The sequence below is a fragment of the Phyllopteryx taeniolatus genome, chromosome 1 (genome assembly GCF_024500385.1).
Source record: "Phyllopteryx taeniolatus isolate TA_2022b chromosome 1, UOR_Ptae_1.2, whole genome shotgun sequence".
Taxonomy (NCBI): Eukaryota; Metazoa; Chordata; class Actinopteri; order Syngnathiformes; family Syngnathidae; genus Phyllopteryx; species Phyllopteryx taeniolatus.
Window position 1 is genome coordinate 38,728,881 of NC_084502.1, and position 14,202 is coordinate 38,743,082.

Sequence of the window (14,202 nt, forward strand, 5' to 3'; positions counted from 1 at the left end):
CCCACTCCTCCTTTGCAATTTGTTCACGCTCTTGAACATTTGCAGGTTTCTTTTCTCCAATGGCAGATTTAATCTCCCCCCAAAGATTTTCAACTGGACTGAGATTGCTGGCCATTTTAAAGCAGTCCATTTTATTCCTTTTCAACCATTTCCGTGTGCTTTTGAATGTGCGCTTTGGGTCTTTGTCTTGTTGGAGGACCCATGATCTTCGCCTCAAACCAAATTCTCTTACACTGGGTAAGACATTTCGCTCTAAAATCTCTTGATAAATTTCTTATTTCACGATACCTGTGATACAGTCGAGGCCTCCAGTACCAGATATAGAAAAGTAGCCCCACAGCATTATGGATCCTCCACCATGCATGACTGTTGGCAGGGTGTTCTTTTTTTAAAGGCTTCATTGCATCGTCTGTAAACATACTGTTTGTGTGCATTGCAAAAAAAATCTTTTGTTTCATCTGTCCATAAAATCTCATCAATTGGACTTTTGTATCAAACACAAACAAGTTCTCTATAGAAAAAATGTTGGTTCACTTGATGCATTTTTTTCAGGAGATATTCCACATTTAGTAATCAAACTTCATGGGTGCCAATAATGGTGAGCAGAACTGTATATACAGTAATTTCATTTACGGCGGCCGACTGGTTAGAGCGTCAGCCTCTCAGTTCTGAGGACCTGGGTTCAATCCCCGGTCCCGCCTGTGTGGAGTTTGCATGTTCTCCCCGTGCCTGCGTGGGTTTTCTCCGGGCACTCCGGTTTTCCTCCCACATCCCAAAAACATGCATTAATTGGAGACTCTAAATTGCCCGTAGGTGTGAATGTATGTGCGAATGGTTGTTTGTATGAGCCCTGCGATTGGCTGGCAACCAGTTCAGGGTGTACCCCGCCTCCTGCCCGATGACAGCTGGGATAGGCTCCAGCACGCCCGCGACCCTAGTGAGGAGAAGCGGCTCAGAAAATGGATGGATGGAATTTCATTTACCTCCATCAGTGAAAATATCAGAAATTGTTATTCATTAAATAGCGCATTAACGTCAAATAGAATAAAAAAATAAAAAAAATCTATAATGGGAATATTCAAATATTGCCCAACAATATCACTTCAAAACATTCATCCTTTTTCTGTACCGCTTATCCTAACTTGGATTGCAGGTAAGCTGGAGCCTATGGCCAGCTGACTTTGGGCGAGAGGCAGGGTACACCCTGGACTAGTTGCCAGCCAATCACAGCACTTTAAAACCCTTTTTTTTTTTTTTTTTTTTTTTAAATAAAATAACAAACTAAACATAACACAATGAATGGGCTTAAATACGTTCTTTGTATGCATGTGTTAAACAACACAATAGGCTCACTGGGCAGAGATCATAAATTATATAATTATACATAATTGGACAGCAATGCTGACATCTGTTTCATTAAACAGTAACAATTTGAGCTCTGCCAACTTACATCTTTAGCTTCAGTGCTGGACATACATTCTGGATTTGTTTCCTCCCTGCTCATTTTGAACGCGCACAGCCCTTGCTACAGTAAGGAACAGAGAGCTCCAATGGGTCTGATTGGGTTGGACAAACTGGAATTTGCATTCACGGGAAGTACTTCACCGTCTGGTTTTATTTCACACAGCGTTACATTTTACGAATGCAGACTGAGGCAGCCTTTTGTTTGTATCTCAAGTTCCAGGTGGAGTTTGTGTAGACTGAAATGTTGACATTTTAGGCAGACACAGTTGACAGCACATGATATCGATTTCTTTTTTGTGATCCATCCATCCATTTTTTTTCACCTGGCTCTGTTTGATGAGTGAAAGGAGTCAAACGTCACTCGCGATTACACTGAATTGGCGAACCACAGTCATGTGGCACAAGTCTCTCTGAAAAACCAAAAGAGATCAAACAATAATAAATATACAGATGCAAGAGGAACATAGTTCAATACAACTGAGAAGAAGTAGCGTTTCATCAGAAAAATACTCAAGTAAAAGTAAAAAGTATGTTGCATTAAAACTACTGATATGTACAATTTATCCAAAATGTAATCTAATGTGTAATGTGTAAATGTAACCTGAGAGTAAATGTAGCTCGTCACTACCCACCTCTGGCAGTATGATGCTGTGTAGTTCCACACCACTGGTAACTACAATTACCAGAGTTAATGTTTGTAATAGGGGTGGGACTTGAGTTAAAAAAAAAATTATCGAATTAATTAATTTTGATTAATCACATTTTAATTATATAACAATATAAGACTTTCGACAATCTTTTTTTTTTTTTAACTAATTGTCGTCCCACCCCTGGTTTATAAATGAATTTCTTTCTGACAGTGTCATTCAAAACTGAGCATTTATCCAGCTCCGTTGCAACTCATTAGATTGTGCTGGTAATGTTATGTTATGAATTTCCACTCGGCTATGAGTTTGGTAGCCTCCTTAAACATCTTCAATGTTTTATGTGCAGACATTTAGTTTTTGGTCATCTTTCAGGATGCTCCGTGGTCCAGAATTAGCACTCCTCTTGCTCTGGGCCACACTGCACTCTGCACCCTCTCCTGGTCATGCCTGCCTGTGCACCGCCCTTCAGCCTGCTGGTTTGCTTGTCAACTGCACCTCTTCTGACCTCTCGGAGTTGCCTCCTCTGCCATCAGATACCAGGGAGCTCCACGTGCAGGGCAACAGCCTCACCAGCATCCCCTCAGGCCTGTTTGATAAACTGCTGGACCTTCAAAGTATCTCCCTCACCGGTAATCCTTTCCACTGTGACTGCAGCATTGAATATCTGAGAAACTGGCTGTTGAGGAATAGGGCTGTAGTCTCTCAGGAGCCCACATGCTTCAGTCCCAGCTCAGTGGCACAGAAAGCTATCACAGAACTCACTGATGACTACTTTATCCAGTGTGCCCCGAGAGGCTGCAGTAAAACCACCTCTGTGGTTGTGATGGGAGTGATGCTCTGCTGCCTCATTGTTCTGCTTCTCTGGAGCCTGAGACTCGCCAAAGACTGCACCTTCACTCTCAATATTGAAGAAAAAAACTTGGGACTCAAGGCTGACTCTCTATAGCCACTAAAAGTGAGATGCAGGAGGAGGCTGTCAGTTGTCAATGAACACTGTCATCTTTTCACTGAGGATCTGGAAAGGCATCCTGTCAACATGGAGTTACTACCACAAGTGTTGGATGTGTTGCACAAGAAACACAATATTAAGAGTAAGGCTATCTGAGGCACCTATTTGAACACATTTCATTCAAACACTAGAAACGCCAATCGAGGAGACTCTTTTCTCTTCTATAACAAAAAATATGCAATAAGTTGTTTTGTAAACTTGAGATGTGCCATTATTTTCTTACACTTAAAGGCAATCCAAAGAAATCCCTCTTATTTAGGCAATGAATACATGATTCTAAATTCTGAGTTGACCCACAATGTGATTTCGATGATCATTTAAAACCTATCATTGAAAAGGTTAAATTAAACTTTTTTTTTTGCATAGTACCTTAAAATGATAACAATCCAGAGCACAAACTAGATAAATATTTAGAGATACCGTATTTTCACGACCATAAGGCGCACTTAAAAGTCTTAATTTTTCTCCAAAATGGACGGGGCGCCTTATAATTCGGCGCGCCTTATGTGTGCACCGAGTTCCAAAATCTGTAAATGTTACTGCGTGACTTTGGTGAGCACTCCGCTTGACTGACTGGGAGCATTTCCTGCCGACACACTGCTTATATAGAGGAAGGCGGACGTGACTGAGGACAGCATGCAGACTTTCAAGGGGGAAGGGTGCGCGTGAAAGAGGACGCTAAAGGCACGTCCCCAGTAGGTATATATTGGCTAAGGACCCCCAAAAACGGCACCTACGAAGAGACACGCTTACGAAGCACAGTTTAAACTACAACCTATCAGTTACGCGGAGGAACATGAGAATCGAGCAGCCGCGAGATAATTCAAGATCAACTAATCCATGGTTCGCAAGTGGATGCTTGGGCTAAGGTATCTGCTTTGACTGTTGTCCGAGCTTTCACGAAAGCCAGCATCATTACTGAACGGCTGTTCGAGACTGACTCCGACAATGACGAGAGGGAGCCCGGCATGTTTGATGACGAAATTGCCCAGCTGTTCATTTCGGATACAGAAGATGAGGACTTTGATGGATTTGTGAATGAGGATTGATCAAAAAATAACGTGAGTACATTGTTAAATACTTCAATAAAGTACAACCGAACTCAGTTTTCTTCCCGCTGCCTTTTTAAAAACATTGTTTTAGCGTGCATGCATGCTACCGTATGTTTTAAGCTAGCGTATGTTTTACCATGCCTGCGCCCAATAATACGCTCCGCCTTATGTATGTGTTAAATATAGAAATAGACCCCGTAACTGAGACTGCACCTTTTAATACGGTGCGCCTTATGGTCGCGAAAATACGGTACATATAGAGGCTGATAAAAGAGCACAAGACAACACACATTTGCAATGATTCCTTATATTTTCTTGAGTTACAGTATTTACAATAAATGAAACACTACAGTCAAATATGGATTATTAAAAGAAAGCTTTTGTTAAAAGTAGCGTTAGCATGTCATATGTAATTGAACAGGTAGGTAAGGGTAACGTGTAACAAAAGATGAAAATACTGGTCGTCTCTCACAACTATGTGCAATGCATACCTACTCGGGGACAAGATTGCACAGCCAACAATTTGTTCATACAGTACAAGTTTCTCGTCATGCATAGATTTTCAAGGGTTAAAACGTGTAAACAATTGTAATGCTAAAAGATGGCCTCAAAAACAATGGTCCAATGTTTGAAATGCTTGAAAAAACAGTAAACAAATATAGGATGATATCGTGTTTTGTTGTAATACCAACATCAATGTGGTCTCAAAATATTGAACAGAGTAAAACAAGGCAGTTCTGTAAAGGAAAAGCAGGCAACTATGACAAAAGCAATATAAAAGATCAGCTTACCGTAACAGAAGTATTGTTTTTTTTCCCATAACATCTGTTTCAAGAGCATATCAAAGCCCTCGGTAGTGGTTAATCAATGCTGTCCACAGTGTAAGAGGCGGGAGTCCACCCTTCCTCAAGCTCAATCTCTACTGAGGCAAAAACTTTTCCTTCTCAAAAATGAGCTCAACAGCTTCAGCCACATCGTGCACAATGTGGCCTGGCTCCACCAGCGCAGGGTCGAAGCGAAAGTCCCTGTGGCCATGGAACACGGTCTCTTTGATCCAGCAGCTCGCGTCAGATGGCACCTCTGCTGTAGGGTTGTAGACACCCGTGCACACTAAAACGGATTTACAGGAAGTGGCGGCTGGCAACGCGAGCTCACTCTCCCACATGTTGTCAACAACATCCTCCGCAGGCACTGTGGTGGTGGAGCCTGTGGCAGCAGCCATCTTGGCTTTGGGGCTCTTTCTTGCAGCTCTCACCTCCAGGTAGCGGTTGTACAAGTTAGCGCCATAGATGTCAGTCATTAGATTATCCCTACAAATGACAAGGGGGAGAGGGATCATTCAGTACCTCTGGCAGTGTTAACAAATACTTTGTTGCTTTTTCAGTCCAAGAACAAGGAAAGTTACATCAATTACAAAACTGCCCATTAAATTAACTTTGACTCTGGCTGATGAGTGTGTCGTTCCACGAAGCACCTTGACATGTTAAATGTGAATGTGATTGACATGCAGGCGTGAGTTTTAGTGGCATGAACACGTGAGCGCCACTGACGTGCACGTGAATGTGATTGACATGCATCCGTGAGCATCAGTGACGTGCTCGCGTGAGCATGTTTGACTAGTGTTTATGGGCGCATTAAGTCGGTTTTATGAGAGCAAGACTGTCAGTCATGCGTATGAGTGTTTGACTAGTGTTTAATGAGCACATTTGACAAATGTTCATGAGCACTTTTGACTAGTGTTTATGCGAGCTTTTCAGTAGTTTGTGTGTGTGAGAGCATTTGAACAGTACCAGAGCTAATCCTGAATAATGTCCCTAACGGCCTCTCGTACCAGTATCACCTGAAAAGCTCAGTTAAAAATCACTTTTCAAGTGCTGACAAGAAAGCAGACCACAGGTGTACAGTACTTCTTGCAAGTGGGCAATAAGTAAGTCTGTTAAACTCACAAATATTTTTTGAAAATATATACTGTAAATAAATTATGTTATAATAATTGTAAATAAACAAGATGTTTCAGCAGTTCTGGGTTCACACAGGGCCATACTTTTGACAAGTGCTCGGACTCGGAGTGTATATCCGCACTCGCTATTCGTGAGGTCATCCACGAATGACTAGCGAATCAGATTCAAATTGTTACCCTTTGTACTATTATATTACTATTATTTTTATTGTTTCTTGATTGTCACATCTTGTATATTCAGTGGAACCTCGATAGAACGGACTACTAGGGGGGGGGTCGTCCGATATAGCCAATTGTCCGTTGGATTGAAGCACTTTTTTTTTTGAGGACGTATGCACCCATATTACTCTACAGTACAAAATTATTGTTTTGAAAGTTTTTTTTCGTGCCCTAAAATGCCCACTACAGTACAAAGTTATTGTAAATATTTAAAAAGATTGAAAATGTTTGAAAGTATCACATTTTATCTAAACTTACCACGCCGGTGTGCTTGGTCATGGTGACATTGTTGACGTACAGTACTCATCATAGGCGAGTCGCTTTCATGAGCTGCGGGGAATTAGTGTGCATCCTAGTTCCAACTCTGTTGCCAAAGGCGAACAGCTTGACAGAAAAACTGTTACTGTACCAGAAATAGCATGTTCCAGACTCCAAAGACTTGGGTTTTGTATTCCTCAGAGCCATGTCTCTCTCTTTCTGCCAAGCTCTATGCACAATAGACAATACAGTAGATAGAACCATCATCACGTGGCCACCATGTCAATGCCCCACATTCAACATGGCCACCACATAGTCACGGGAGGCAATTCTTTTGGAGTTGGATCAAGTCTGTCAATTGTATATCTGTGACCCGGAAATACATCAGTCCCATTCTCTGCCTGCATTGCGCCACAGTGCCAGTGAACAACAATGGCCAACTCTGGAACAAACAGACTTTGTCAACGGCAGTTTAAGTGACAAATGGAAACTATTTTTGGACACATTGTTCAGTTCTGACGGTCCGTTTTCTCCGATATCTGTTATATCGGGGTCCGTTTTATCGGGTTCCACTGTATACATAAAAATAATATATATCTTTTTCTATATTGTATTACAACCACATCACTAATAAATGAGCAGATCTCTGCTACTTTCAATCCATCCATTGTCTACCGCTTATCTTGTTTAGTGTCACTCACAGGTGATCTTCAGCCTATCCCAGCTGACTTTGGCTGAGACGCAGGGTAGACCCTGGACTGGTCGCCAGTCAGTTACAGGGTACATATAGACAAATGAGCATCCACACATTTACACCTATGGACAATTTAAAGTCTTTAATTAAGTTACTGTGCATGTTTTTGGACTGCAGGAGGAAGCTGGTGTACCCAGAGAAAATCCACACAAGTGTGGAGAGAACACGCAAACTCCACATACAGAAAGGCCTGAGCTGAGATTATAACTTGTTTTGACTGTGAGGCAGATGAGCTACAATGTATGGGTTTAATGCTGTCTACTACATCATATGGTAGTATGGTAGCAGTCATAGTAATTGTAATTATAGTACAGCCACCTAGTGGGCCCCACGAGTTATTTTGTCCCGAGGGGGAAAACAATGTTTGGGGTCCCATGTCTATTAAAGTGGTGGCCACGATCTAAGGAAATATGGTAGTCTATGGTGTTCCCTGTTTGCAATGCACTGGGTTAGTTTGTGTCTTACCCTATAGCGTAGAGGGACGTGATGGGACGTTTCCACTGCCTCTGCATAGCCTGCCCTCGGATGAGGAACTCTGCGAAATGGTAGGTCAGCTCACTTGGTTTTCCCATCAGAGCCTCATATTTGAGGTCTTTACCTGTGATCTTTTTATAAATATTTTCTAAGCACACAAGAAATGTGCCGTGGCCAAATCTGATGCAAAATATGACAGAGGGGGGACAGATGGATGAAACTTTTACCAACTATTCCCAAACAATGAAACTTTCAGAAGCAGGACATTTACCTTGGAGACTGTGCCTCGGCCATCCACATCAGGTCCATATTGCAAGCCAGCAGTGGCAGGTGAGGTATGTTTTGGGTTTGATGCAAGCTACTGAGATTGCCATTGGTGAGCAAAACATCAACGATGAGCTGTAGATTTGTCTCCCATCGAATTGGCTCCCCAAACAGAACCACAGCTGCATGGATAGAATTATTATATCAACAACAAAAATCTTAACAACTTGGCATTATGGATAGATAATCAAAATATGACCTCAAATCCTTGAGGAGGCTCTTTGAGCCCTTTCAGAAAAGTAAACAATACTCACCCTCAACCTTGGCAAGGTTCCCCACAGGACTGGACTGCAACGAAAGAAATGAGACATAACTTAATTTCTATAGCCTTATCATCTTTTAAGGGTCACTTTTTGACAGCAAATGTTGATGTGATGACTTAGATGACTTTGGTCCAGTGTGACAGAACATGATTGTTTGATACAGTACTACTTTAATTTAAAATAGCCCAAACTGAAACAAAGTGCTGTAACTCAGGGTATGTGTTGTATCAGGGTGTGTATGTATTTCATAAAGTTGGAAATCCTGATTAGTCACCTTTAGATCAAGTTACAAATTCTAAAGATAGTGCATTTGTGGAGTCAGCAACACAGTTCAATGTGTGGGTAGCCCCAAAAATAAGCCAATATTCTCCTGTTGGTATTCATTCTTGTTTTGAGCTTCAAGTGCCCTTGATGTATCCTTCTCCAAACAGATATTTTCTAGAAATGAGATGCTTCTGATGCTGTGGAAGCTCTCTGAGCTTGTGGTGTAAGATGTGACTACAAAAATGTCAAGGAAAGCATACAACACCTTGACTTTATTTAGGGTTAATCAAGAGCACTTTAAATTGTAGCAGTTGCTCCCATTTCACATGAGTTTGAATGTGATTAGTTTATTTTGAACACATCCACATCCCCAGTTATAAAAGGGTGTGCACACATCTCAGTTGTTTACTTTAACGTCGCCTCTCTAAAAGATTTAATTTGTGTTGCACAGGTTATATCTCATTGATGGTGACTTTTTTTTTAATATCTCAAAAAGCAGGCATTTGAACAGGGGTGTGTTGACTTGACTATGAAATCTACTGTATCAAAGAAAGGTGGCAACCAAATGGGTGTACTCATTAATGTTGAGCACTGTATATTTGGTGAGCCATAACATTAGAGTCAGATTTACAAATGTAAGAGCCAAACACAGTAGTATGACACTGACATTAAAAACAGGTAAAAAAAACTGTTTTATATATATATATAGAAAATCAACATTATTTTCATACACATAATATTTGGCCATTAGGAGCACTGCATTTCCAACGTTATAGAGAGGGTGCATGAGCCAACGCAATTCCTTATTCAATAGACATAATAAGCTGTTGCACTAAACCATGGCCTACCCGAGCCAGCATTAACTACATGACAGAATAGGTGAAAAACAGAATGGTGGAAATAAAGAAAACACAAGGAAAGTGACAGAGATGCATAAATGTTACCTCCAACACAGTATTACAGTGGAATGGTATGAGGAAAGTCAGGTTTTGATCTGTGGATATTTCTGCATCACACGTTTGTGAATCAGTTTAATACGGAAAGAGTGCATTTCTGACTGTAAAATGTCATTTTAAAGATGACATAAATCAGTCTGGGCTCATTAGAATTAGCATAAGTTGTTATAAGTAACTTGCTCTGTAAAATTCATAATACATTGTATTGCCAAAAGTATTCGTTCGCCTGCCTTGACTTGCATATGAACTTAAGGCCCCTAAAGACAATAGGCCTGTTTTTGTGCCGATTTCCCGACCAAGCACGTCAAACGCCAGAGAGTTTTATGTCTTATAAGATTATCCTATAAGATTGTCCTTAGGTCTTTTGTGTGGAGTGGCTTCGTCCTGATTTTAGGGTCCGAAGCAGGTCGGGGCCGACAATGTTAAATAATGAACGTGTTCAATCTTGATGACCATAACTCGTGTGTGGGGGAGACTGACTTCTCCCGATTCATAATGCTGTGAATTCTAACGTGGAACGGAATATAGCCAATCAAGAAGTGCCCTGACCCAACAAAAGGAAAAGACTGTAAATACAAACAAGCATGTCTGACCCAATGTTGGTTTTTTTTTTATATTTTATATAAAAGTGGGTTCCCCAGACGGCAAGAAATATTTCCCAAAGCAAGTCGTTTTTGGGGATATCGCCATTTTACAATGCTCCGGCAACCTTCGGCAACCATCAGTGCATATGCGGAAGTGTTTCATCTTCTTCGGTTTTATGAAATCACATATGATCACGCGGGATTTTGAGATGGGTGGTGGAACAGAATTTTTATGTGTGGTGTTCTGTGTTGTTATTATTGGAGCACCCCACACATAGTACGACCAAAACTGTTAAATGCCTGATTTTTGTAGCTTCATATGTGGGGTCTGTCACAGATAGATAAACTTTTAAGATTTGAAAAATCCTTATGTGTGTACCAATCCCAAGTGACATCCCATTCTAAATCCATAGAGTTTAATATGGCGTTGGTCCAACCTTTGCAGCTATAACAGCTTCAACTCTTATGTGAAGGCTTTCCACAAGGTTTGGGAATGTGTGCAGGGGAATTTCTGACCTTTCTTCCGAATTGCACTTGTTGAGGTCACACACTGATGTTGAATGAGAAGGCCTGGCTGTTTGTCTATGCTTTAATTTGCCCCAGGTTGGGTTGAGGTCAGGACTCTGTGCCGGCCAGTCAAGTTCATCCACACCTAACTCTCTTGTCCATGTCTTTACAGACTTTGCTTTGTGCACTGATGGAGTCATTCTGACACAGGAAGTGGCCATCCCTAAACTATTCCCACAAAATTGAACACATGGAATTGTCCAAAATATTTTCCCCTTATTTCCAGTGAAAGGAACGCTGAATACTTCAGCATACCAAGAGATTTTGAGCAATTGTAGTTGTAGTCAATGTACAAACCCCAATTTCACATTCCCAAAAAGTTGCCACAGGGGCACCAAAAGACTGGGAAAGTTGAGGAATGCTCAAAAAACACCTGTTTGGAACATTCCACAGGTGAACAATTTCATTGGAACAGGTGTTGTGATTGGGTATAAAAGTAACATCCCCGAAAGGCTCAGTTGATCGCTCAGGCACCACTGCATTTAAAATCTGCATCATTGGTTGCAGTATATTGCCACGTGGGCTCAGGAACACTTCACAAAACCATTGTCAGATAATTCAGTTCATCGCTACATCTACAAATGCAAGTTAAAACTCTACCATGCGAAGCGAAAGCCATATGTTAACAACAGCCAAATGCCCTGACGTTTCTCTTGGCCGAAGCTCACCTGAGATGGACTGACGCAAAATGGGGAAAGTGTGTAGTATGATGAGTCCACGTTTCAAATTGTTTTTGGAAATCAAGGACATTGTGTCCTCTGGACCAAAGAAGAAAATAATCATCCGGATTGTTAGCAGAACTAAGTTTGAAAGCCACAATCTGTGATGTTATGGGGGTGTGTTAGTGCCTATGGCATGGGTAACTTGCACATCTGTAAAGGCACCATTCATGCTGAAAGGTACACACAGGTTTTGGAACAACATATGCTGCCATCCAAGCAACCTCTTTTTCAGGGACGTCCCTGCTTCTTTCAGTAAGACAATGAATGCCAAGCCACATTCTGCACGGGTTTCAACAGTGTGGCTTTGTAGTAAAACAGTGTGAGTACCAAACTCGCCTGCCAGCAGTCCAGACCTGTCTCCCATTGAAAATTTGTGCAGGCGCATGATGACGTGCAAAACACCACAACTGAAGTTGTACATCAAACAAGAATGGGAAATAATTCCACCTTTAAACCCTCAATAAATAGTGTCCTCAGTTCCCAAACGCTTAGAGTGTTTTTAAAAAGAAAGGCTTTCCTTAGTAGTACATGAAATAATTAATGAATCAAATGTTCAAAGTGTGCATAATATTCCAGTAGCTTTAACTTTTTTTATCCAGTAAAATGTTTTGTTAAGTACAGTTAAGTTGCATTTACACTTTAAGTACATTTGCATTTAACCATTTAGAAATGTTTAATGTTAAATGTTTTCAAACATGTATGTAGGTACATTTTTATTTAATTTGTATGTGCAATACATTTAAATTGAATGTTTAACGAGTTTTTTATTTATTTTTTTTTACTACAGGCTAACAAATTTTTAGGAATAAAACTTAGTAAAGCCTTGTTTTTTGTTACGAAGGCCTACTGTGCTACTGTATTGTAATGGTCATTATGGTGGTGCTTGGAGAGGTGGTACTTGGTCTAAAAAGTTTGAGAACCAGTTAATTGAGGGGATTCTGGGTCGCCTTAGCAATGCCAGATATGCTCCCCTTAATACAAGCCAGCGTAGCATGAACATGATTTTGGGGCTGCCATTTTAAGGTTAAATTGCTAAATTTGATGGACTGATGTGATTATCTCACCGGTAGTTTGGGTCTCCTGTTGTGATCCACCATGTCCAGAAGAGGGAATGATTCCCTGAGCATGTCAATACTAATGACGTTATTGAAGCCGAGACTAGAAAGAGAGAGAGTATTAACAATATACAGCAATGAAACTACAGCTATTTAAACAGTTCACAAGTCCAAAAATAAAAATGATGGATACTTTTTGGAAATTTCCAGAACTGGTCCTTGACCTGAAACCAGCACACACTTGTCATGGAATTTCTTGAACATCCTCAATGGACTGTGAGACATAATGACTTGATCTTGTGTGATCTGTAATGTGGATGATGCATCAGAGGTTAATAGTCCAGGTATTAATAGATGTGTTTGTTATGTATAACTCACTGGTACTCCAAGGATGTGCGAGAGCTGATCTGCTTTTGTTTGCCTTAGACAATTCCCAGCATTTGTCACGAAAACCAGCGGCACCGCAAACTGCCCCTTTGAATCCACCAACTTCTCAAAGGCCTTTTTGGCAGCGGGGATCAGCATCCTTCCCCGGAGGAGCACGCCATCAATGTCAAACAACAAGCCAAAGTTTGGCTGTGGCTGAGGAAAAAATAAATGTTGCTTACACTTAGAACCACTTTGCATGGAGTTGTCAAAAAAGATGGCTGCCATCAATCACAAAATGCTTGTGAATATTCTCATTAATCCAGGCTATTTCATTCTCAGGGCACTGATTTAATGACAAAAACACATGACAGATGCGTTTAATGAGTGAACTCATGTATGTCACTAAGTGCTGCCAAACTTTTGATAGGCTCTTTCAGTGTGTTGAGCTGTGTACTGTCAATGTGTAAAATAATAAATCACAACACACTTTAGTAATCTAGTTTATGACCACTATGACCTTATTAAGGAAGTTGATCATATGTCCAGTAATAAAAAAAAGTGTGATATTTGGTTCGATCCAAAGTACTGTACCTTTGAAATGAATATTTGAAACAAGCTTGAATAATTTTAAATGGTAAATGGATTGCACTTATGTAGCGCTTTAACTTAGACCATCCTGGTGCCCAAAGCGCTTCCAAGAAGTTCACACATTCACCCATTCCTACACTAATGGACACAATGTGAAACAATGTACACAAGTAGATATACTTGGGTCTTCGGTGTGTGACTGACTTCACGGATACATTTTTAATCTTTACCATGTAGACTGACACTAGATATATATATATGTTTTTAAATTACACATTTTAAAGCGTCTGCCTCACAGTTCTGAGGACAGGGGTTCAATCCCCCGCCTGTGTGGAGTTTGCATGTTCTCCCCGTGCCTGCGTGGGTTTCCTCCCACATCCCAAAAACATGCATGGTAGGTTAATTGACAACTCTAAATTGCCCGTAGGTATGAATGTGAGTGCGAATGTTTGTTTGTTTGTATGTGCCCTGCGATTGGCTGGCAACCAGTTCAGGGTGTACCCCGCTTCCTACCCGATGATAGCTGGGATCGGCTCCGGCACGCCCGCGACCCTAGTGAGGAGAAGCAGCTCAGAAAATGGATGGATGGAAATTACAAATTTGTATTAATATGGACGCAAGATGCAAGAGAATCCGCATCCTCGGAATGTGACCGGTCTAAAGTGACATGGCA

At 41.0% G+C, this 14,202-nt stretch overlaps 2 protein-coding genes across 6 annotated transcripts in view; one reads left to right on the top strand and one right to left on the bottom strand.

Moving 5' to 3' along the window:
• Window positions 1-3,407, top strand: part of gp9 (glycoprotein IX platelet) — a 4,503-nt gene extending 1,096 nt beyond the window's left edge. Inside the window, 1 exon segment of the mRNA XM_061794437.1 lies at window positions 2,484-3,407. Within this exon segment, the coding sequence (XP_061650421.1) occupies window positions 2,485-3,216 (732 nt within the window). The 5' untranslated portion in view covers window position 2,484 and the 3' untranslated portion in view covers window positions 3,217-3,407.
• Window positions 1-14,202, bottom strand: part of LOC133487579 (haloacid dehalogenase-like hydrolase domain-containing 5) — a 31,275-nt gene that overhangs the window by 16,207 nt on the left and 866 nt on the right. The window contains exons 2-10 of one of the 5 annotated variants that reach the window (XR_009791384.1): window positions 14,043-14,081; window positions 12,951-13,154; window positions 12,766-12,878; window positions 12,582-12,675; window positions 8,416-8,449; window positions 8,109-8,283; window positions 7,829-8,017; window positions 4,964-5,482; window positions 1,788-1,874 (exon numbers count right to left, since the gene is read on the bottom strand). Coding sequence is in view for 3 of the 5 variants with exons in the window: in XM_061794380.1 (XP_061650364.1) it covers window positions 5,092-5,482; window positions 7,829-8,017; window positions 8,109-8,283; window positions 8,416-8,449; window positions 12,582-12,675; window positions 12,766-12,878; window positions 12,951-13,154; window positions 14,043-14,081 (1,239 nt within the window). In the remaining 2 variants the exon portion in view is untranslated. Of the gene's footprint in view, window positions 1-1,597; window positions 1,875-4,463; window positions 5,483-6,609; window positions 6,839-7,828; window positions 8,018-8,108; window positions 8,284-8,415; window positions 8,450-12,581; window positions 12,676-12,765; window positions 12,879-12,950; window positions 13,155-14,042; window positions 14,082-14,202 lie in introns of those variants that run through there. The other 4 variants (XR_009791383.1, XM_061794408.1, XM_061794380.1 and 1 more) reach the window with 4 other exon arrangements.